General features: G+C 37.4%; 1 protein-coding gene across 8 annotated transcripts in view; it reads left to right on the plus strand.

The window, feature by feature from the left end:
* ATE1 (arginyltransferase 1) overlaps positions 1 to 22,745 on the plus strand; it is a 160,072-nt gene that overhangs the window by 59,946 nt on the left and 77,381 nt on the right. For all 8 annotated transcript variants that reach the window (XM_060033924.1, XM_069541502.1, XM_060033928.1 and 5 more), the window contains 2 exons: positions 10,683 to 10,864; positions 14,951 to 15,050. In XM_060033924.1, the coding sequence (XP_059889907.1) occupies positions 10,683 to 10,864; positions 14,951 to 15,050 (282 nt within the window). The remainder of the gene's footprint in view (positions 1 to 10,682; positions 10,865 to 14,950; positions 15,051 to 22,745) is intronic.

Below are 22,745 nucleotides of genomic sequence, written 5' to 3' on the forward strand. Positions count from 1 at the left end.
CTTGCAGTTTGTGTTAACTGTCAGAATCAGTGAAGAAAAAAATAACCTCAAAATGCAAAATATTCCTTGCCGATGGAGATTACAATGAATATTGGCAGCTAAACATTAGGTAACGTTCCTAACTAGTTCAAGGCTATAGTTGTCTTTTTCAGGAGGTGGGATTTTGCCAGGGGAACAAGACTCATTTAATAGCAGATCTTTTGTTCTAATGGAATGTTCCTAAGTGGGAACTACGTGTCCAACCACCATATATTTTCTCAGAATTGGCCCTTAATTTCACATACTTTGGGTATTAACGGGAAACAAGGTTGGAGTCTTTGTGCAAAGCTATGTGATATATTAACCATGAGTATTGCTATTTGCATTTTCCAAATTAAATTTATTATTATTTTTAATTTCTTATAGACTATATTGTTTCACATTTTTAAATTTAGTTTTTGGGTCTTTTGTTTTTTTTTGTTTTTTAAAGAAATCATGTAAATTTTGATGCCATACTGGTTTAGCACACCTTTGAGTTTCTTTTTTTTTTAAATTTTTATTGGAGTATAGTTGATTTAAAATGTGCTAATTTCTACTGTGCAGCAAAGCGAATCAGTTATACATGTACATATATCCACTCTATTTGATTTTTATTTTTTTAATTAATTAGTTTATTATTTATTTATGGCTGTATTGGGTCTTCGTTGCGGTGCGCATGCTTCTCATTGCTGTGGCTTCTCTTGATGTGGAGCACGCGCTCTAGGTGCACGGGCTTCAGTAGTTGTGGCACACGAGCTCAGCAGTTGTGGCGCCCGGGCTTTGTTGCTCTGCGGCATGTGAGATCTTCCCGGCCCAGGGCTCGAACCTGTGTCCCCTGCATTGGCAGGCAGATTCTTAGCCACTGGGCCACCAGGGAAGTCCCCACTCTTTTTTAGATTCTTTACCCATATTGGTCATTACAGGGTATTGAGTAGAGTTCCCTGTGCTATACAGTAGGTCCTTACTAGTTATCTATTTGATATATATAAACAGTATGGTGTATATGTCAATCCCAGTCTCCCAGTTTATCCCCCCCTTCCCCCAGTAACGATACATTTTTCTACGTCCGTGACTTTATTTCTATTTTGTAAGTTCGTTCATTTGTACCATTTTTTAAGATTCCACACATAAGCGCTATCATATGGTATTTGTTTTTCTCTGTCTGACTTATTCACTCAGTATGACAATTTCTTGTCCATCCATGTTGCTGAAAATGAAATTATTTCATTCTTTTTTTATGCCTGAGTAATATTCCATTGTATATATATGTACCACATCCTTTTTATCCATTTCTCTGTCGATGGACATTTAGGTTGCTTCCACGTCCTGGCTATTGTAAATAGTGCTGCAGTGAACATTGGGTTGCTTGTATCTTTTCAAATTATGGTTTTCTTTGGGTATATGCCCAGGAGTGGGATTGCTGGGTCTTATGGTTAATTCTATTTTTAGTTTTTAAGGAACTTCCATACTGTTCTCCATAGTGGCTGTACCAATTTACATTCCCACCAACAGTGTAGGAGGGTTCCCTTTTCTCCACACCCTCTCCAGCATTTATTGTTTATAGATTTTTTGATGGTGGCCATTCTGACTGGTGTGAGGTGATACCTCATTGTAGTTTTGATTTACATTTCTGTAATAATTAGCGACGTTGAACATCTTTTCATGTGCTTTTTGGCCATCTGAATGTCTTCGTGAGTTTCTGTTCTTAAAATGAATCTGAAGTTTATTTGTAGTGTTTCATGAAACTTAACAAAAGGCAGAATAGTTGCAGGAATAAGTTATTTTCAAGCAATGCACTTTTAATCAGGTGCTTAAAATGATTACCTTTGGGATTCTCCATAAACTCTTGTTTAAAAAAAATTCAGGACATCAGTTGGCAAATCGTGGATTTTTATGTGAACAGGTGTGTGATTTTGGAGAGTTACTTTTGGATGCTTTAGCAGGGAGGAGAATACAGGTCCTGCTCTCTTACAGCCCCTGAAGACTTTCACTCTTCCAGTCTTTGAACCCATGAGTAAGTCCCTCCAATGCTGTCCCTGGTGCCTGGAGTATGACTCCCCCTTTGCCTGTTCCTTTGAGTCTTAACAGTTGTCTGTTTTAAACATAACTGAAGCACATGGAGGCAGGTGGGTCAGGAGACAGGTGTACCTTATCAGAGTAAATATACACCCATTTTGGGAACCATTTAGCTGGAAGTCTGAATTGGTCCATTAATATCGATGTCATTTCTACAGAGTACCTTTGGTATTGTACTGCACAGCTCATTAATCACAGAAGCCATGCCATCCTTCCCCAACATTTAAGATGTGTTTTCTTTTGTATAGCTAGCGGTGAGCTTTATTGTTAAATTTTTCCTGTTGTCAGCTAAATTCTTGAAATAGAGGAACTGCTGAAAAATAACTTCGCTTATTCTTTCAGTTATCTAAAACTGTGACAAACTGTGGGCATGAGAAAGATAAACTATTAAATGTTGCTAATCACATTACTGACTTGTGAGGAAATTGATAGCTTCTGTTAGTTTATATAACTTTGCTATTAAATGAGCTACTGATATAATTTCATAGACACAATCTTTTAGGATGTGTCATTCAGACCCCTTAAAACAAAAACAAAAATGGACTCAAATTTGCTCATACTCTTACGAAGTGTTTGTACGTTGTTGTTTGTTTCTCACAGCTACCTTTGAGGGTGCTTAGTAGTATGATTCCTGTTTTAAAAATTCAGAAATTGATACTTTTAAAAGTCAAGTTATCGTCTTGCTAAGATAAAATAGCCAGAAAATGTACAGTGAGTGGAGTTAGGGCTCAAATCCAGATATCTTGGTTCCGAATCCTGGCCTCAAGTCCCTGTAACCTGCTCCCTTTCTGTTTGCAGTTTACAGTGTATAGACTCCTCTACCTACCTTTAAAAACTACATTTATGTGAATGTTCTCAGAAGTGTGGTCCTGCAGCCTCTGGTGGTCCCTGATGCCTTTTCAGGGGCTTCTCAAGGTCTAAATTATTTTATAATTAGCCTTTTCCTCTCTCGTTCTATTATGAGTGTTTGGGGATTTTTTCCAAAGGCTACAAATTAAATGCAGAAGCATGTATGAGAATACAGCTGTCCTCTGTAAGCCACACATTAAAGAGATTTGCAGAAACGTAAACAGTGCCATTCTTTTAACTAGATTTTTTTTTTTTTTTTGGTTTTGGAAAATAACAGTAATTTTTAAACAAAATATGTTAATTTTATGTGTATTGGGTTTATTTATTTATTTATTTATTTATTTTTTATTTTATTTTATTTTTTTGCTGTACGTGGGCCTCTCACTGTTGTGGCCTCTCCCGTTTCGGAGCACAGGCTCCGGACGTGCAGGCTCAGTGGCCATGGCTCACGGGCCCAGCCGCTCCGCGGCATGTGGGATCTTCCCGGACCGGGGCACGAACCCGTGTCCCCTGCATCGGCAGGCGGACTCTCAACCACTGCGCCACCAGGGAAGCCCTATTGTTATTTTGAAGTGAATTAACAAGTACATATTTTTGAAAGGCTCCGTTTTAATATTTAATACAGTAAATATCTGCAGATACAGCTCAATAAGTAAAAGTTCTTTGGAGTCCTCAGTGAGTTTTGTAAGTGTAAAGGGATTTTGAGACCAAGAAGTATGAGAGTCACTGATTTTCGTGATGCCTGTATCATTGAGGCAGCACCGCTGTTACTTTCCCTTTCCCAAATAGTGTGTGTATTTTCCTGCATGATCTGTGATTATCTCGCCTTTTGTGTTTATAAACGACATTTGAAGAGTATTAACCATTAAAAGGCCTTAACTAAGTAAGGAGTTAAAGAAATGTAGCAATCCCAAGAGTTGAAGTAGGATTCTCAAAACAATCAATAGAGACTAGTCAGTGACTTAGGAGGCCTCTCTAATACTGGGGGACTGAGCCCCTTGGTGAGTTAATTGAAGGGACAGACTGATATGGCTCTTTCGAACCTAGTGGAGGTGAAGGTGACAAATCTATGTTTGTTGATGGTTTAAATTTACAATAAAGACAATTTCTAGTTGCTACTCATGAACACATTTGTAATCAGCAGGTATCCAGATGATAGCACGTTGAAGCACATGGCATATGGTGACGTTCAGTGAGTCTGGGTTTTAAGGAGATTGTTGAATGACTGGAGATCCAGTCCAAGCGTTCTGCTGATTTCTGATTTCACAGATCTAACTGTTGTTCTTTCTGTTTTTATCTCCTTTACTCTGTCCCTCAAACTCTTGTGTTTTTTCCTTGTTTTAAAGTATTACATAATTTGAATTAAGGGATTGTGTTTGAGGGAAAGAAATTGTATTATGGCAGTTTTATGCCAGATGGAAGGATAGAAGTGATTCAGCAAATATGTGTGTGCGTAGACAGACATCAAGCATGTTAGTTAGAGCAGCTTAGTGTATGGTGTTAGACACTAACTTTTTTTCAGACTTTCCCAGCCAGAAGTGAGTGATCTGGGGGCGCTGGCTATTCCAGCTGCAAAGAGGGCTAAGGGAATCAGTATTTCAGGTTCACTTCCAGTCCATTTTCCACAGCTGCCGAGTACTTGTTGAAAAGCTTGAAAGTATTGATTAACTTACCAAATTGAGACTAGCAGATCATTGTTAACCAGCAGTGCTGATGTTTCAGATACAGTTTTAGGAAAATAGCTTCTTATCTCCCTTTACTTGGAGCATCTTCCATTTTTGAAATCTGTTTTTAAAAGTTAGGTCAGTGAGGACCCCACAAGGGAGAAGAGGAAATCATTCATATTTTAATTGTCAGAAAACATGATGGAAAGAAAAGGAGTACAGCAAAGCAGGTTTTAAGAAAAAAAATTTTAACCATGCATTGAAACACTTTGTTTTTCATGCTGCTTTATTTACTGACTTGGATAGATGAGGGATATTTGAAAAGTGAGTTTATTTAGAAGTGTTTAAAAGTAGCTGATTTTCTTATTTAGCATTGACTTAGGGGCTAGGAGGCCAGTTTGTGTGTCATTTAATAACTCCATGGTTTTATGATCATTTTGTTGCTTAATTGACTCCTGGATTTCTGGCTTCCTCAGGTGATGGGATGGGGGTCAGAGTAGATGCTTATATGGCTTATTCTCTCCTAAGTGATTATAAAACAACGCATATCTATATGAAGTGCTTTGCAGATGGGGACGACCCCCAACTTTCACGTGAATTGGAGAGATGGGAATAATGCCTGTGGTAGGACAAGTTGGTCATGACTGGACTCATACGAGGACGAACCAGTGAAGTAAATGGAAGCAGGTTATTAAATGGGAGGTCCAGGGAATGAGAGAAGTGATGAAAATTGGCAACTGAGAAGATTATTGCAGTTTGAAAAAAAATATTTCAAGCTGGTACAACAAGTAGGACTGATTTATCCTTAGGGTTAGCAGTATATTGGTTATTTATTGAGAATATGCTTATTGAGTCCATACTTACTATGTCCTTAATAAATACATTTTAAATGAATGAACGAATACACTCATTTGATTTAATGAGTCCTAGAATGACACACTAAACTGAAATCATGGAAGAATTTAGATTAATTCAGGTGTTGTAGATTCAGCAGGTTAATATCCTTTCTATTTTCCTTTTGGGTAATGCTTCTGTTTGGTTATCTGTTCTGCTCTTCAAACTGTGTGTGTTTCTAGAGAAACAGTAATGATTTTTTAAAGAGCAGTGCTATATGTGACAGTGAATGCTAAACCCAGGGTCTGACATAGTTTATTATTATATTAGTAGTTAGTGGAAGCTCTTAAAAGGTTAAAGATGTATTTACTACCCAAGCACCATTTTAACTACAGCAGTGGACGTTTTAGAAATCACTGATGCTGCTAGCGCCTTAGTAAATTTTCTCTTGTTATTGTTTACCTGGATCACCCATGCAGGTACTTCTCCCCCCGCTTTCCCACACCGTATTTTTGGGAAAGAAGTCACTGTGCAGCTCACACTTAAGTAGTGGGGAATTATGCTTCCCTACCTTTAGGCAGAGTATCTGCATAAACTTTTGGAATTCTGCATGGGAGATTTGTCTCTTCTGCCTCATTTATTCGTTTATCCAATTATTTATGTCAGTATGGACTCATGGACATTTATTTTGTATTTTGGGTTATAATCCAATACTACTTTCTTTTGTTGCTCAAATTGTTCCAGCTTTTGCCATTGGGAGCTCTTCTGGTTGGCTCCTGTGCCCCTTTGATATACCTCCAGCAGTGTGGGTTTGCTTTCTGTTTTTGTTTTTTTGTGCACTTCCTTATTTTCTGGCACTATGAGGTGCTCTAGGCTTATCTTGTGTATTTCCTGCCCCAGCCCTGGAATCAGCCCTTTCTCCAAGCAGCCCTGGTTCTTTTTATTGCAGAATGATGTTAGAAACCAAGATTTGTGTGTTAGGTATGTTTGTTGCTACTGGGTTGTTGTTTTTTTAGGTCTTCTCATCTGACAAAGCAAAGAGATAAATGTGCATATACTAACCCTTGTATGAATATATCTATGGTATATGCATACCTATAAATATTTCTTTATGTAACCATCTGTGTCTATATTAAGCTAAACATGAGTTCGTACTCATGTCTCCAGCTCTAATCCATTGCCCCATGGATCATTCTGGCCTCTTCCCCTTGCTTATCTGTAAATTTCCATTCCAGTAGTGAGTCTCTTGGTTCCTACCATCTGCTGTCCGTTTACGTAGTTGTTCAGTTCCAGTATACATGTATATCAGTATCAGAATTGTTAACCTTTGGTTCTCGTGGTAAACAACTTTATCAGGTAGAATACAATGCTTATGTGCAGATTTTCTTTTGCCTTCATCCTTTTTTTTTTTTTTTTTTTGCGGTACGCGGGCCTCTCATTGTTGTGGCCTCTTCCGTTGCGGAGCACAGCCTCCGGACGCCCAGGCTCAGCGGCCATGGCTCACGGGCCCAGCCGCTCCGCGGCATCCTCCCGCGGGATCCTCCCGGACCGGGGCATGAACCCATGTCTCCCACATCGGCAGGCGGACTCCCAACCACTGCGCCACCAGGGAAGCCCGCCTTCATTCTTATAGACCCCCAAAAGTTTCTTAGGTCAGCACATTTCCCCTCCCCAGCCTCTTTCAGTAAGATGTTTTCATGTGTATACAGGTAGATTCTCTTGTCACCATCTGCATTCCTTCTTGGGATCCCTTACCCTCCTAATTTTCTTTCACTTTGCATATATTAAAGCTCACTCTTTGTGTTGTAAAATTCTGTGAGTTTTGACAAGTGCATAATGTCATGTATGCACTACTACAGTATTATACAGAACAGTTTCATCCTATAAGTCCCTTGTGCTTCTTCATCTATTCATCCTCCCCCCAAACCCCGAAATTCTTGGCAACCACTGATCTTTTTACTGTCTCAGTAGCTTTGCCTTTTATAGAATGTAACTGGAGTCATACAGTCTCTGTAGCACTTTCACACTGATTTCATTCACTTAGCAATATGTATTTAAGGTTTCTCCATTTTGTGTGTGAGTTTGGCTTGGTAGCTTATGCCTCTACCAAAGTGTCTGTACCATTTTACATTTCCATCATCAGTGAATGAGAATTCCTCTTGTTCTGCATCCTCATCAACATTTGATATACAGGTTATTGGACTTCAGCCATTCTAATAGTTGTATAGTACTCTCATTGGTTTTTATTTTTTTTATAAATTTATTTATTTATGTATTTATTTTTGGCTGTGTTGGGTCTTCGTTGCCGCACGCGGGCTTTCTCTAGTTGTGGCGAGCAGGGGCTACTCTTTGTTGTGGTGCGTGGGCTTCTCATTGCGGTGGCTTCTCTTGTTGCGGAGCACAGGCTCTAGACGTGCAGGCTTCAGTAGTTGTGGCACACGGGCTCAGTAGTTGTGGCACACGGGCTTAGTTGCTCCGCGGCATGTGGGAATCTTCCCGGACCAGGGCTCGAACCTGGTCCCCTTCATTGGCAGGTGGATTCTTAACCACTGTGCCACCAGGGAAGCCCTCTCATTGTTTTTTAAATTTCAGTTTCCTAACAGCAAATGATGTTGGGCATCTTTATTTTTTTATTCTTTTGAGCATCTTATATGTTTATTTGCCATCTGCACATCATCTTTGGTAAAGCATCTCCTTAGATATTTTGGTTTTTAATTGAGTTGTCTTCTTATCGTTGAAATTTAAGAGTGTATGTTTTTGAATACCAGTTCCTTATGAGATATGTTTTGCAAGATTTTCTCCAGTCAGTGGCTTGACTTTTTATTCTCATAACAGTGCATTTCACAGAATCGAGGTTTTTAATTTTAATGATGTCCAGCTTGTCAGTTGTTTCTTTCATGGATTGTCCTTTTTGGTGTTGTGTCTTAAAATTCATTGCCAAACCCCAGGTCACCTAGATCTTTGCCTGTTTATCACCTAGAAGTTTCATAGTTTTGCATTTTACATAGTCTATGATCCATTTTTAGTTAATTTTTTTGAAAGAGGTAAGGTCTGTGACTAGATATTGCTGTTTTTGTATTTGGATGTCCAGTTGTTACAGCACCATTTGTTGTATAGACTGTCCTTTCTGTCTTGGATTATCTTTGCTTCTTTGTCAAAGGCCAGTTGACTGTATTTATGTGGGTTTATTTCTGGGTTCTATTTTCTGTTCTGCTGTTTAATTTGTTTGTTCACCAATATCACACTACCTCGATTATTGTAGCTTTATAGTAAGTCTGGATATCAAGTGGTGTCAGTCCTTCAACTTTGTTCTTCTTCAGTATTGTGTTGGTATTCTGGCTCTTTTTCCTTTCCATGTAAACATTAGAATTAATTTGTCAATATTCACAAAATAAGTGGCTGGGATTTTGATTGAGATTGAATTAAATCTGGAGACCTACTTGGGAAGAGTGGACACCTCAATCGAAATGAACATATAATATTTTCCATTTGTTTACATTTTGATTCCATTTGTCATAGTTTTGTAGGTTTTTTTGGCGTATGGATTCTGTATGTATTCATATTTTCTTAGATTTATACTTAGGTGTATAATTTTTTTGGTGGTTTTGTAAATAGTATTGTGTTTTTAATTTCAAATTCCAGTCATTGCTAGTATATAGGGAAGCAATTGACTTGTATATCAACCTTGTACCCTATAACCTTCTTGTAATTGCTTATTAGTTTCAATTTTTGTTGTTGATTCTTTGGAATTCTCTGCATAGTATGTCATGTCATTTGTGAACAAAGACAATTTTATTTTTTTCCTTCCCAATCTGTATGTATTACTTCCTTTTCAGTAACTAGGATTTCCAGTATGATATTGAATAGGAGTGATGAGAGGATATCATTGCCTTGTTCCCAATTTTAGGGGGCGATTATCCAGTTTCTTACCATTAAGTCTGATGTCAGTTGTAGATTTTTTTGTATATGCTCTTTATGAAGTTGATGAAGTTTCCCTCTATTCCTAGTTTGCTGAGAGCTTTTAGTCATGAATGGGTGTTGGATTTTGTCAAATGTGTTTTCCCTATCAATTGATATGATCATACGATTTTTCTTTTAGCCTCTTTTCATGGTTAGATTACATTAATTGCTTTTCTTTTTTTAATCACTTCTCTAATGTTGAACTAGCCTTGCATACCTGGAGTTAATCCTGCTTTGTCCTGGTGTATAATTCTTTTCATACATTGTTGGATTTGATTTCGTAGTATCTTGGTGAGGATTTTTGCATCTATGTTCATGAGAGATTGTTCTGTAGATTTCCTGTCTTCTAATGTCTTTTTCTGGTTTTAGTATTAGCAAACCTGCTTTTTCATTTTCCTTTATTTTCTTCTAGCTTTTTTTCCCATACACACTCTCTGTGACTTTAAGTGTGTGAACATGATACACAAGTTTTGTTGTATTTGTTCACTTAAATTGTTCATCTCTAACATTCATTCAGTCTCTAGCAAAGCATTTTTTATGGTGCTTCATAATTTTCATTATAAGGTTTTCTTTTAATAACAGTTTCATTTAAATTCATGTTGAACTTTAAAATGAGAAATATCATTCAACTAACTATTTACAGAAAATGGTTACACTGTGAAATCTCTAGATACCTGTAGCAAAAATTTGTGGGATTTTCTTCTGTGGGATTATAGGTATATTAAGATAATGATAAGGAAATAACTTTTACTTTCCTTTGGCTAACAGAGAGAAATGTCATAGCACTCACTTACACAGGAACTCTTACCTAGAAAAAATTGTGAGCTCATATGCCTTACGAGTGCAGGGGTGGCCACAGATCAGGCCTGGCTGGCAGCGTAGGGATAGTTCTCCTGTTCGCACTCAACCCTTGCCTTTATGTTCCCCATCTTTCTATCGTTTACCATTTCTTTCCCAACTTTGGTGTGGAACAGAAGAACAGAGTTTAACAGTGCTTACTTATCCTGTAGATTTTATATTTCCTACGGCAAATTTTAAAACAAGTTGAAAAAAATCTTAAGTTGGTTTTTCTCTATTCTTTTGTTCCTTCAGCGTTTCTACACCTAAAAAGTTTTGCAGGGTATGACTCTTCTGAGAGCCGGAAGATGATGGCAACAAAGAGGAAACTTTAGGACTTACTAACCTGAGTAGAATACAAGTAAAAGAGGTTAATTATTCAGATTTTTAATATAAAGAGAAAAATGACAAACTGTTCATGTTTGTGTGTCTACCTTTTCTCAGGCAGAGAATCCCCCGTATGGACCAGATTGTGGTTATGGTTCCTTTCACCAGCAGTATTGGCTTGATGGAAAGATCATTGCTGTGGGGGTGATTGACGTCCTTCCATACTGTGTCTCGTCTGTATATTTGTACTACGATCCTGATTATTCGTTTCTGTCTTTGGGTGTCTACTCTGCACTCCGGTAAGATTGCTTTTGACAATTGTAATGGTCATATACAATTTCAAATAATTCTTCATTTGATTATATTTTATTATAAACAGCAGAAATCCCATTGGATAGTACATAATAATTTGTTGCTCTAGTAGTCTCTTATATATTGATATTTAGAAATACCACTTTTAGAACTGAGGCCACAGTGTCTGATGGTAATTCCCTAGCTTTTTAAGGTATCCATCTGGTCTAATGTATGAGAAGTCACTGTGATACTTTTGTTGTTTAGTTTATGCATTTATTTAAGCTCCCCTGTCAGAGCCACATAATGTTTTTTTAAAATGTTACATTATTTGTATATTTTCTCTTGTCATTACTATTGTATATATATTTTTATAATTAATTAAAGGTTACGTGAATCTGGTGTAAACGAATTAAAGCAATGGCAGTCTGTTGGAAGAAATATACAGTTATATAAAGTATATAGAACAGGACCAGAGAGTCCCTGACTGTCCACTTGACTCTATGACCTCATTGAAAGATGATTTCGTTTTTATGTCCATGGCTGCAAATATATGCAACACAGCACAGATATTTTTAGGTGCATTATCCTAATAATGAAAATAGTGGAGTCTTGTTTCATGAAAATATTTGTTTTTATTTTTATTGCTGCTTGTCTGCATATACATGTGGTAGAGGAGGAAGGAGCGTTGAGAATTATTTTTATGTTGTTTGGGAGCTTGAGTCTCTTTTTTCTCCCTCTTTATCACTTTTTTCTCTTTGCTTTTCCCATTCTTTGTCTCTGATGGTCACGTTTTTCACATCTTGATAAAATATACTTTGAGATTATTTTATTTACTGTGTGTGTGCTTTTCTCTGAATTATAAAAGTAGGAGAGTTGATTTTTTTTAAATCACTAGTTGATTAAAAAAAAATATGGTCCATAATTGATATTTTTGTGTCTTTCAGTGGCACACAATATTGATATTTTCAACATGACCTATCTTAATGCCAAGTTACATAGCAAATTAAAAAATATACAATGTTTACGACTGATCCTTATAATAATCTTTTATTTTTCTTATGTATTTAATTACATTTTATATAAACTAATTAAAAAACATCCATGGGGCTTCCCTGGTGGCGCAGTGGTTGAGAGTCCGCCTGCCGATGCAGGGGACACGGGTTCGTGCCCCGGTCCGGGAAGATCCCACATTCCGCGGAGTGGCTGGGCCCGTGAGCCATGGCCGCTGAGCCTGTGCGTCCGGAGCCTGTGCTCTGCAACGGGAGAGGCCACAACAGTGAGAGGCCCGCGTACCGCAAAAAAAAAAAAAAAAAATCCATGATTCTTTGTAGTATCTTTTAACTCTTTGTGAAATTAGAACTGATAATTTAAAGCATTCACATTTTGTAACTTTAGAAGTGTGTATTTCAGAAAAGATACTTGTTCTTTGTATCAGAATCAGTCAGTACTTTGAAATTATTACCATTTTCTTCTTTTATTTATGTATCTCTCACTTCACAATGTGTAGGCATGGATTTGTCTAGATTTCTCAGATAAATGTTAAGAATGATATTTATTCTTAGATAATAAATCCCAGCCTCTGTATGAAATATTTCATTTTTCAATAAACAAAGAGATATAGAAATCCCACTGCATTTGAGATAGCAAATAATTCCCAACAAAATTTGTTCCCAGCAATCTATTTGTTGCTTGGTATATCTCTGGAAAGTTCTGGAGCTGGAGGGCTTTGAGGAGGTAGTAGAGGAGCCTGAGAGCACGAAAGTTGGGGTCAGTGGAGAGTGAGGAGATTGGCACCGCATCTGTTTCCGTGCTCTTGAGAATCTGAATTGCTGAGTTTATAGAAGAGGAAAGGCAGCCAGGAGACTGACATTATGAAGCAAAATTGGGGAGAGTAGGTTACAAGTTGCCAGTTCCATTCCTGATTTTAATGTATTTCAGTGAAGCCTGTTAAATTTTTCCTCCATTTCTTCAGTTTCTTAAGCAATCGTAGAATCAATAAAGAGTTTTTATATTTTAATCTGTAATCAAGATTACAGATTACTAGATTTTTATGTAATCTAGTCTACAGATTTTAAAAATGTTTGAATTGGGGAGCATGAGCATGGAATTTATTTCCTTTCTTTTTTTTTTGTTTTTTTAGCAAGATGAATTTTAGAAATGTAATTGATTTGCTTAACAGATGTTTATTTGAGCACAGTCTGTGTGTCCTGGAACTATTTGTAGATGTGCATAGGACAGGGTTTCCAGCCTTGTCAAAGCAGACAGTAAATTAGAAAACTGACAACACAATTTTAGAGACTCTGTTGTGCTGTGACAAAAATGAAATTATGGTAGTAGGCATGAGGCCCTTTTTATATAGGGTGGTTAGGAAAGACCTCTCTGAAAAGCCAGGAGAGAAGAATAGGAGCCAGCTATGTAAGAATCTGAGGATAGACGTCCAGGTCAAAGGTAGCAAGTCCAAGTGCCCTGAGGTCATTGGAATGAAGAGAAGGAAGGCCTTATGGGCTAGGAAATGGGGTAGGACCTAGGCAGTGCTGTGCAAGGATGGCAGCAAGGCAGGTGGTGTTGATGAGGGGACAGATGGAGAAGGGCTTATAGGTAATGGTCAGGAGATTGGATTTTATCTAAGTGTGATACCAACCCAGTGTGAGGGTGAAGGGTTTGGAGAGGTTACCTCACCTGATTAATATCGTAAAAGACTACTTAGACTGCTCTGAGAGGTTATGGAGGGGCCAGAGTGGAAACTGGAAATCTATTTGGGAGGCTGTTAGAGTCGTCTAAGGGAGGCCTAATGGTGGCTTGGACCAAAATACCTGAGGTGGAGGTGGTGAGAAATGGTCAGATTCACGGTATATGTTGGAGATAGAGCCAACTGGACTTGTTGATGGGTTGGACACAGGGGTGAGAGGGAGAGAACAATTAAGTATGGATCATAGGCTTGGGGCTTGGAGTGGTGCTGGTGGTGGAGTGGTGCTGCAGTTAGCTGAGATGAGCAGGGCCGAGTAGGAGGGCCAGTGGGTATTGCCGTCCTCATCAGAGCTGGGTGGTCCTGCATTGCTTGCTGTATCATTGCGTTCTTCCTCAGTTTGAACCTTAAGAGTGGGTTAGTTCTGAGAATAATAGAATCTATTCTGTTTTAGCCTAATAATGTTCAATCTGTTTGGATTTAGAAATACTTTTGTTGTAAAGATGAATTTTTAGGGTAACGACCCTTCAATGCTTTAAATTTGAACTTGCAAAATGCACACTGTTCCCTTAATAAATCTCTCCTTGGATTTCAAGCAACCATTGCTACTAAAAACAAAGAAAAAGAAAAGGAAATTAAAACCTTCAAGAAACAAACATAAAAACAAAACAATTTTTCTCATACTTTAGAAATGTACCGAAGCTTTGCTTAAAGCTCTCGAACACAAGCGGTCATTCAGTTGGACAAGTAGGATGAAATTCTGTGCCCAGATTTATCCGGATGCAAATTAAAACCACGTCGAGCATAGGCATTGCTGACAGCTTCTTTTTTCAGTTAATCCTTGCCTGTGCCAACAAATAGAGAAAAGGCAGTGAGATAGCACGGTTTTCCCCCCTCTTTAGTTTTAGAGAAAATAAATATTAAAGTAGCATCTGGACATAGAGAGTAATATGTCATATATAGTTGAAAGTGTTTGCATGTAAATGGTCATAGTAGTATTCTTCCTGAAATTTGTTGGTTTTTGAGCTTTCTAAAATTTGTTGTCCTGTTTTTAACCTGATAAATCCAGTCTTTGAGAACTCCAGGTGATAATGAATAATAAGGAATTGTATTAAATAGATCTTTGTACTTTTATGCTCTTTGAATTTGAGATACACTGCTATGCCCAATAAAGAGTAAAACCAGAACTTTGGGGCATTTGCTAGAATAATATACTTTCCTTTGGTGTCTCTTTAGTAAAAGTCATCTGAAAGTGTTTTTAAAATTGTTTTTCTTTCAACACTTGGATTTTTATTTTGATAGCTTAATGTCAGATTTTATCAAATATGTGTTACCAAATTGTACAGTACTTTGAATTTTGGAACTAAATTTAACTGTACCTTGATCTTTATTCTTCTTTTGGCAGAGAAATTGCTTTTACTAGGCAGCTTCATGAGAAAACACCTCAACTCAGCTATTACTATATGGGTTTCTACATTCATTCATGTCCCAAGATGAAATACAAGGTAAAGTTGATTTTCACACATGTTTGCTATAGAGTCAAGTTATGAAAATTAGTGCTTTTGTAGTTTCTAATCACATTAGTTTAACATGCTTGTACATTTTTATGTAAATCATGAATTATTTTTAAATGTCTTAAACTTTTCATAGAATCTAACTTCTTCATTGCCTAAAACAGCGCCTGACAAAATAGGCACTTAATATTTGTTTAATATAGGTTAATCTGTAGGAATTCACTGAATATATCCCAGCTATTCTAGAACTTCAGTAGGGCCCTGCTTACTTGGGATAGTACAGTAGTGCCCATTAAGAAATCTACCTTCTTGAGGTGCATCGTCACCCTCTCCCCCCTCCATTCCTTCTCCCCCCATTCAGTTGTAGCTTTGTTTCCTTTGGACACAGTCACACTCCAGAAAAACTGGAGCTCGGTGTAAGTAGTAAGATATTTTCCATAGCACAATATTTTCAGATGTTTGTAAGGTTTTCATTATGGTAAAATGAATCTTTAATATGATTTTTGTCTCAGAGCACAGAATTTGGAGTTTTGAAAGGGTTTGAATGGGTTAATTAAGGAAATCTGTTTGCTGCCGCAGAAATGAAGCTTTCTGTAATGAGAACTACAGTCTCCACTGTTCTTACTTTGTAATTCATTGTATTATTTTCAGATTTAAGTATATTTCAGAATTTCCCTTTTAACAAAAGGTCTTACCATTTATGACTCTCTTTATTTTTATGTTATTGTATTTTTTATTATTGAAGTATAATTGGCCTGCAACACTGTGTTGGTTTTGGGTGTACAATATGGTGATTCGACATTTCTGTACATTACAAAATGATCACAGCAAGAAGTCTAGTAATTATGTGTCACCATATAAAGCTATTACAATATTATTATTATTTTAATTTCCAGGCCTAACTTTATTATATTTTTTAAAATTTTAATTTATTATTTATTTATTTATTTTTCTTTTGCGCTACGCGGGCCTCTCACTGCTGTGGCCTCTCCCGTTGCGGAGCACAGGCTCCGGACGCACAGGCTCAGCGGCCATGGCTCACGGGCCCAGCCGCTCCGCGGCATGTGGGATCTTCCCGGACCAGGGCACGAACCCGTGTCCCCTGCATCGGCAGGCGGACTCTCAACCACTGCGCCACCAGGGAAGCCCTAATTCTTTTTTATGGCTGAGTAATATTCCAGTGTGTGTGTGTGTGTGTGTGTGTGTGTGTGTGTGTGTGCGCGCGTGTGCGTGTACACACATACATACACACCTGTCTTCTTTATCCATTCATCTATTGATGGGCACTTAGGTTGCTTTCATATCTTGGCTATTGTACATAATGCTGCAGTGAACATAGCAGGTGCGTGTCTCTTTTTGAATTGATGTTTTTCTTTGGAAAAATACTTAGAAGTGGAATTGCTAGATTGTATGGTGGTTCTATTTTCAATTTTTTGAGGAACCTCCATAGTGTTTTCCATAGTGGCTATACCAATTTACATTTCCACCAGTAGTGCATGAGGGTTCCCTTTTCTCTACATCCTCGTCAGCACTTGTTATTTGTTGTCTTTTTGATAATAGCCATTCTGACAGGTGTGAGGTGATATCTCCTTGTAATTTTGATTTACATTTCCCCGATGATTAGTGATGTTGAGCATCTTTTCATATGCCTGTTAACCCTCTGTATGTCTTCTTTGGAAAAATGTCTGTTCAGGTCCTCTGCCCATTTTTTAATTGGGTTGTTTGGTTTTTTTTGATGTTAAATTTTATGACTCTCTTTAATGAAACCCTTTGATGTTTTCCAAGTATTAGTAGCCCACTGTAAAAGCTCTGGGAAGCATAGAGCAGTATAAAGGGACAGACTGCATACATGCTGCCGTAATAACAGTCGCCAAATACCTCTGGTCTGCTCAGAGCGCTGCTTTAAGCTCTGAAGACGTGAAAAGGTTTAAACATGAACCTTCTTCTTAAAACTTGTAACATAGGTGAAGATTGGGGGTGTTTTACGTAAAATCAGGTCAATACAGTGGTCTGGTAAGTGGCCTAGGAGGCAGTGGGGTTGCTGCATAGGGTATGGAAGAGGAAAGGGTTTAATTAAAAGGGAAGAGAGGCCTCAAAAAAGAGTAGTTATGACAGGGAAGCACATTTCATGGAGAAGGAGCATTTAAATAAGAATGAATAGGTGACAGTGTCATGCATATTCATATAAAAAAGGAGGAGGAGGGCAGTCACCCTTCAGTTAGTCGGTCTTCTTTGTAGCTGTAGCCGTGTTATGTGTTTTGTGGCCCTATCTGCTGTTTACAAGGTACGTAACAGTGTAAATATAATAAATATTATTCACTTTATATATAAAGTATATTAATGGTGTTTCAAGGGATAACTTAGAAGCAAAATAAGATCATAAACTGGTAATCTTAATTTGTAGTTCTTTGTAGTGCTGTTAGCATGGTAAGAGACCCAAATGTTAGGTTATTAGAAATAGTACCTAGTAATGTTTGCTGGCAGTTTCCAGTGTTTTAATATTCTTTGTAGCCTAAAGTTCTTCGTAAATACAGGCACACCTCAGAGATATTGCGGGTTTAGTTCCAGACCACCACAATAAAGCGAATATTGCAATAAAGCAAGTCACATGAATTTTTTGATTTCCCAGTACACATAAAAGTTATATTTACACTGTACTGTAGTCTGTTAAGCATGCAATAGCATTATGTCTAAAATACAGTGTACATACCTTAATTAAAAAATATTTTATTGCTAAAAAATTCTAACCATCATCTGAGCCTTCATCAAGTTGTAATCTTTTCACTGGTGGAAATAGCAAAATGTGACACAGAGACACAAAGTGAGCAAATGCTGTTGGAAAAACAGTGCTGATGGACTTGCTTTTGACTCGGGGTTGCCACAAACATTCTATTATAAAAAATGCAATATCTGCAAAAAGCAGTAAAGCAAAGTACAATAAAACGGGGTATGCCTGTATTACTTGAAATGATATTTCTTATTAAACAATTTTTAATTACTCATACTAATGAGTAAAGAATATGAAGAATATTGGAAGTATTTTAGGAATAACTTATGTTTTCAGGAATCCCACGTTCTCATTTCCAAATCCCCAAAATTTAATATCTGTTGGGAATTTGGAAACACTATTAAAACCTGTAAAACTAGGTTGCAGCCCAGAGTGGAAAAGGTAGGTGGAGGGGAATACTCACTAACCATTTAAACAAAACTTTAAAAATTTCCCAATATGTTATATCATATTCACATTATATCTTCTTGGGAAAGACAGTTCTGAAAATCTGTACTATATTTCGTGACTTTGTAAATATTCGTGAGATAAGAATGATAAAATATTTGAATATTAAGTTAATTTTGTAAAGCCAGCATTTTCCTGGCATGGTGGTTTGAATACTTTTGGATCTTCAAGAACATGTTGTTCTTAATTTTTGTATTGTTAGTTTAAGAAAATTGTTTTCATTGCATCATGATTGAAGATACGTCATTTTTAGGTCACTGAAGAGTAAAGATATTCTCATTTCAATTAAGGATATTTTATTGTGAGCAAATGAGAATGCTCAGTTTTGGGGGAATAAAACAACTGCTTTTAAACATGGGAATTTTTAACTGGAAAATGTGCCGTTTGAAATTATAAGATGGATATTGGTCCAAGTATGAATGTTTCTCATTTCAAGTTGAAGGGCTAGAGCTAGAGACCAATAAAAGATAGCTCACAGAAAGTGAATTGTACACTATTAAAATTTTTCTCATTTTCAAGATTGAATGGGTAAATTTAGCATATAAGTACAATAATAGCTAAAATTAATAGCTAAAATCTTCTTTCTTAGTGCATAACTGCTTCAAGCGTTAGTAATGATATATTTTTGCCATATTGTAAAATATACAATGGAAAAATCTACAAAGTATATTTTTATCTGATATTAAAGAAAGAAGGAATATATTTTAAAATAGGAATATTTTTTATAACTAAGAAAGAACAGTCTCTTGGGTACCTGGTATGCACTAGACACTGGGAATACAGTTGTAAGCAGTATAGATATGGGCTCTGCCCTAATGGAGGTTACATCTGAGGGGGGACATAATTGTAATCCAGTGCATAAAGTGGCACCAAGTGACTGTACCTGTAACTATGACAATGTTTCATTTGGATTTTCTGGTGTAGATTTAGACATATTAAGTTACAGTCTTCACCATATTGTAAAGCTTTTTTAACATCTTTATTGGCGTATAATTGGTTTATAATGATGTGTTAGTTTCTGCTGTATAACAGAGTGAATCAGCTATACATATATATATATATCCCCATATCTCCTCCCTCTTGTGTCTCTCTCCCACCCTCCCTATCCCACCCCTCTAGGTGGTCACAAAGCACCAAGCTGATCTCCCTGTGCTATGCGGCTGCTTCCCACTAGCTATCTAGTTTGCATTTGGTAGTGTATATATGTCCATGCCACTCTCTCACTTGTCCCAGATTACCCTTCCCCCTCCCCGTGTCCTCAAGTCCATTCTCTAGTAAGTCTGTGTCTTTATTCCCATCTTTCCCGTAGCTTCTTCATGACCTTTTTTTTTTTTTTTTTTTTTTTTTAGATTCCATATATATGTGTTAGCATACGGTATTTGTTTTTCTCTTTCTGACTTACTTCACTCTGTATGACAGACTCTGGGTCCATCCACCTCACTACAAATACCTCAATTTCATTTCTTTTTATGACTGAGTAATATTCCATTGTATATATGTGCCACATCTTCTTTCCATTCATCTGTCCATGGACACTTAGGTTGCTTCCATGTCCTGGCTATTGTAAATAGAGCTGCAGTGAACATTGTGGTACGTGACTCTTCATAATGATCAAAGGATCAATCCAAGAAGAAGATAGCAATTGTGAATATTTATGCACCCAACATAGGAGCACCTCAATACATAAGGCAAATTTTAACAGCCGTAAAAGGGGAAATCGACAGTAACACAATCATAGTAGGGGACTTTAACACCCCACTGTCACCAATGGACAGATCATCCAAAATGAAAATAAATAAGGAAACACAGCTTCAAATGATACATTAAACAAGATGGACTTAATTGATGTTTATAGGACATTCCATCCAAAAACAACAGAACACACTTTCTTCTCAAGTGCTCAAGGAACATTCTCCAGGATAGATCATATCCTGGGTCACAAATCAAGCCTTGGTAAATTTAAGAAAATTGAAATCGTATCAAGTATCTTTTCCAGCCATAACGCTATGAGACTAGATATCAATTACAGGAAGAAAACTGTAAAAAATACAAACAATACACTACTAAATAACCAAGAGATCACTGAAGAAATCAAAGAGGAAATCAAAAAATACCTAGAAACAAATAACAATGAAAACATGATGACCCAAAACCTATGGGATGCAGCAAAAGCAGTTCTGAGAGGGAAGTTTATAGCAATACAATCCTACCTCAAGAAACAAGAAATATCTCAAATAAACAACCTAATCTTACACCTAAAACAATTAGAGAAAGAAGAACCAATAAACCCCAAAGTTAGCAGAAGAAATCATAAACACCATATAATACATTTATAATGTAGAGCAAATTAAAGTAATTAACAGGTTTGAAATATACAAACTCTTTTATTGAGTAAACTGTCATGAAGACATATTGAAATGAAGAGTCTATCTTTATGTGTAGGAAGGACCATCATTTGATAGATGATTCCCAGAGCTTTCCATCATCAATTCCTCTTACCCTGTACCCTGTTTGTGTGTGCTGCTCTGTCCATCAGAGGTACATTCTGTTTCCCTCAACACGGATTGGACTGGCCTTGTGACTTGTGCTGACTAATAGGATACTGTAAAAGTATGTCTGAGACTTCAGACAGGCCCAAGCCTTAAGAGGGCAGACAGCTTTTGCTTCCTTTGTCTTTGAAGCCAGTCATCATGTAAAAGGTTGACTACCCTGCTGGCATGAGAGGCCATGTGGGAGGCCTCAGGCCATCTTGGATGTTTCAGCCCCAGCCAAGCAGCAAGCTGAATGCAGCTGTATGATTGAGCCTAAGAAAGATGGGCAGAAGAACCACCTAGCTGAGCTGTAGCCAGCCCACAGAATCATGAGGAATAATTAATTGTTGTTTTTTTAAGCCTCTAAGTTTTCGGGTGGTTTGTTAACTCAGCAACAGATGACTGAAACACATGCTGTAGGATGGAAATCACTAGATACAGTTGTAGATTTCCACGTCGATGGAAATCATTCTGTGTTGAGCTGTGCAGACTCATTTCCTGAATTGAGCTGAACTGATCTGTGAAGTTGTTGACAGCTCAGTGTGAGAGAGTTTCGGCAAAGTTACTTAATTTGCCTGTGTGGTCATACCTAAAAATGTGCCCACTTGGCTTACGAGAATTCATCTTTATACAGCATTTTATTTAATACCCAGACTTGGGCCTACGAGGCATTTGTTAACATAATGACACATTTTGATTTTGCTTGTCTTGCTAATGTTGAGCACTGCAAAATGAAAATCACCATGTGGTCATTTTCATAGTTTCTTTGATCACATGTGTTGCAGTAGAGCCTCCTAGCGGTTTGCTAGGTGATAGCAGTTATATTCTTGTGCATAATATTCCCTAAAATTCATTTTTACCGAATTATTTTGGTTTTACTGTTCTTTGTGTGTGTGTTTTAAATAAACGTTGATCTGTATAAACAGTACAGTCAGCTAGGTTTTCTCTGTGGCCATAGTCTTAGATTAAAGCAAAGGGTAATCACAGAGGAATTTAATGAGAGCTAGAAAACAGAGTCATTATGAAAAGAAGTCATCTTGATTTGTTGTGTTGTCGTTGCTCACTTTAACTGTTAACCATAATTGTGACCATTTTAATGGGACTTGGTACTGTTTGGCCTAAATCAGTACTGATTTGTGGACTCAGGAACTGGCTGAAATGAATGGAAATTGTATTTTCAGCCTGGGAGCGTTTCTCTTTGGAGAAGCTCTCCTGCCGAAGCGGGAGCAGATAGTATGGCTTTCTGGCTGACGTCCTCAGTGGATGCTTGTCCTCTTGGTCTGCTCCTCTCACAGTTCCAAGGTGGTTGCTGGCCTTCAGGCGTCACAAGCCATCAGCAGTAGCTAGAATCAGAAAAGTATAAGATTGTCTCCTGTGTCTCTTTTTTAAAAAAATATTACTTTTAATTGTGATAAAATGTACATGACAAAATTTATCTTAACCATTTTTAAGTGCACAGTTCAGAAGCGTTAATTAAGTACATTCACGTTGCTGTGCAACCATCACCACCGTCCATCTCCAGAACTCCTTTCGTTTTGCAAAACTGAAGCTCTGATCCCATTAAGCAATAGTTCCCCATTCCCCTCTGCCCCCAGCCCCTGGCAACCACCATTGTACTTTCTGTCTGTCTGAATTTGACTGCTCCAGGGACCTCATATAAGTGGAATGGTACAGTGTCTTTCTTTTTGTGACTGACTTATTTCACTTAGCAGAACGTCCTCAAGGTTCATCAGTGTAGTAGCAGGTGTCAGAATTTCATTCCTTTTTAAGGCTGAATAATACTTGGTTGTGTGTATATGCCACGTTTTGTTTATGCATTCATCCATTGATGGACACTTGAGTTGCTTCCATCTTTTGGCTATTGTGACTAATGCTTCTGTGAATATGGCTGTACAAATATCTGCTCAAGGCTCTGCTTTC

Source organism: Delphinus delphis, chromosome 16 (genome assembly GCF_949987515.2).
Source record: "Delphinus delphis chromosome 16, mDelDel1.2, whole genome shotgun sequence".
Classification (NCBI taxonomy): domain Eukaryota; kingdom Metazoa; phylum Chordata; class Mammalia; order Artiodactyla; family Delphinidae; genus Delphinus; species Delphinus delphis.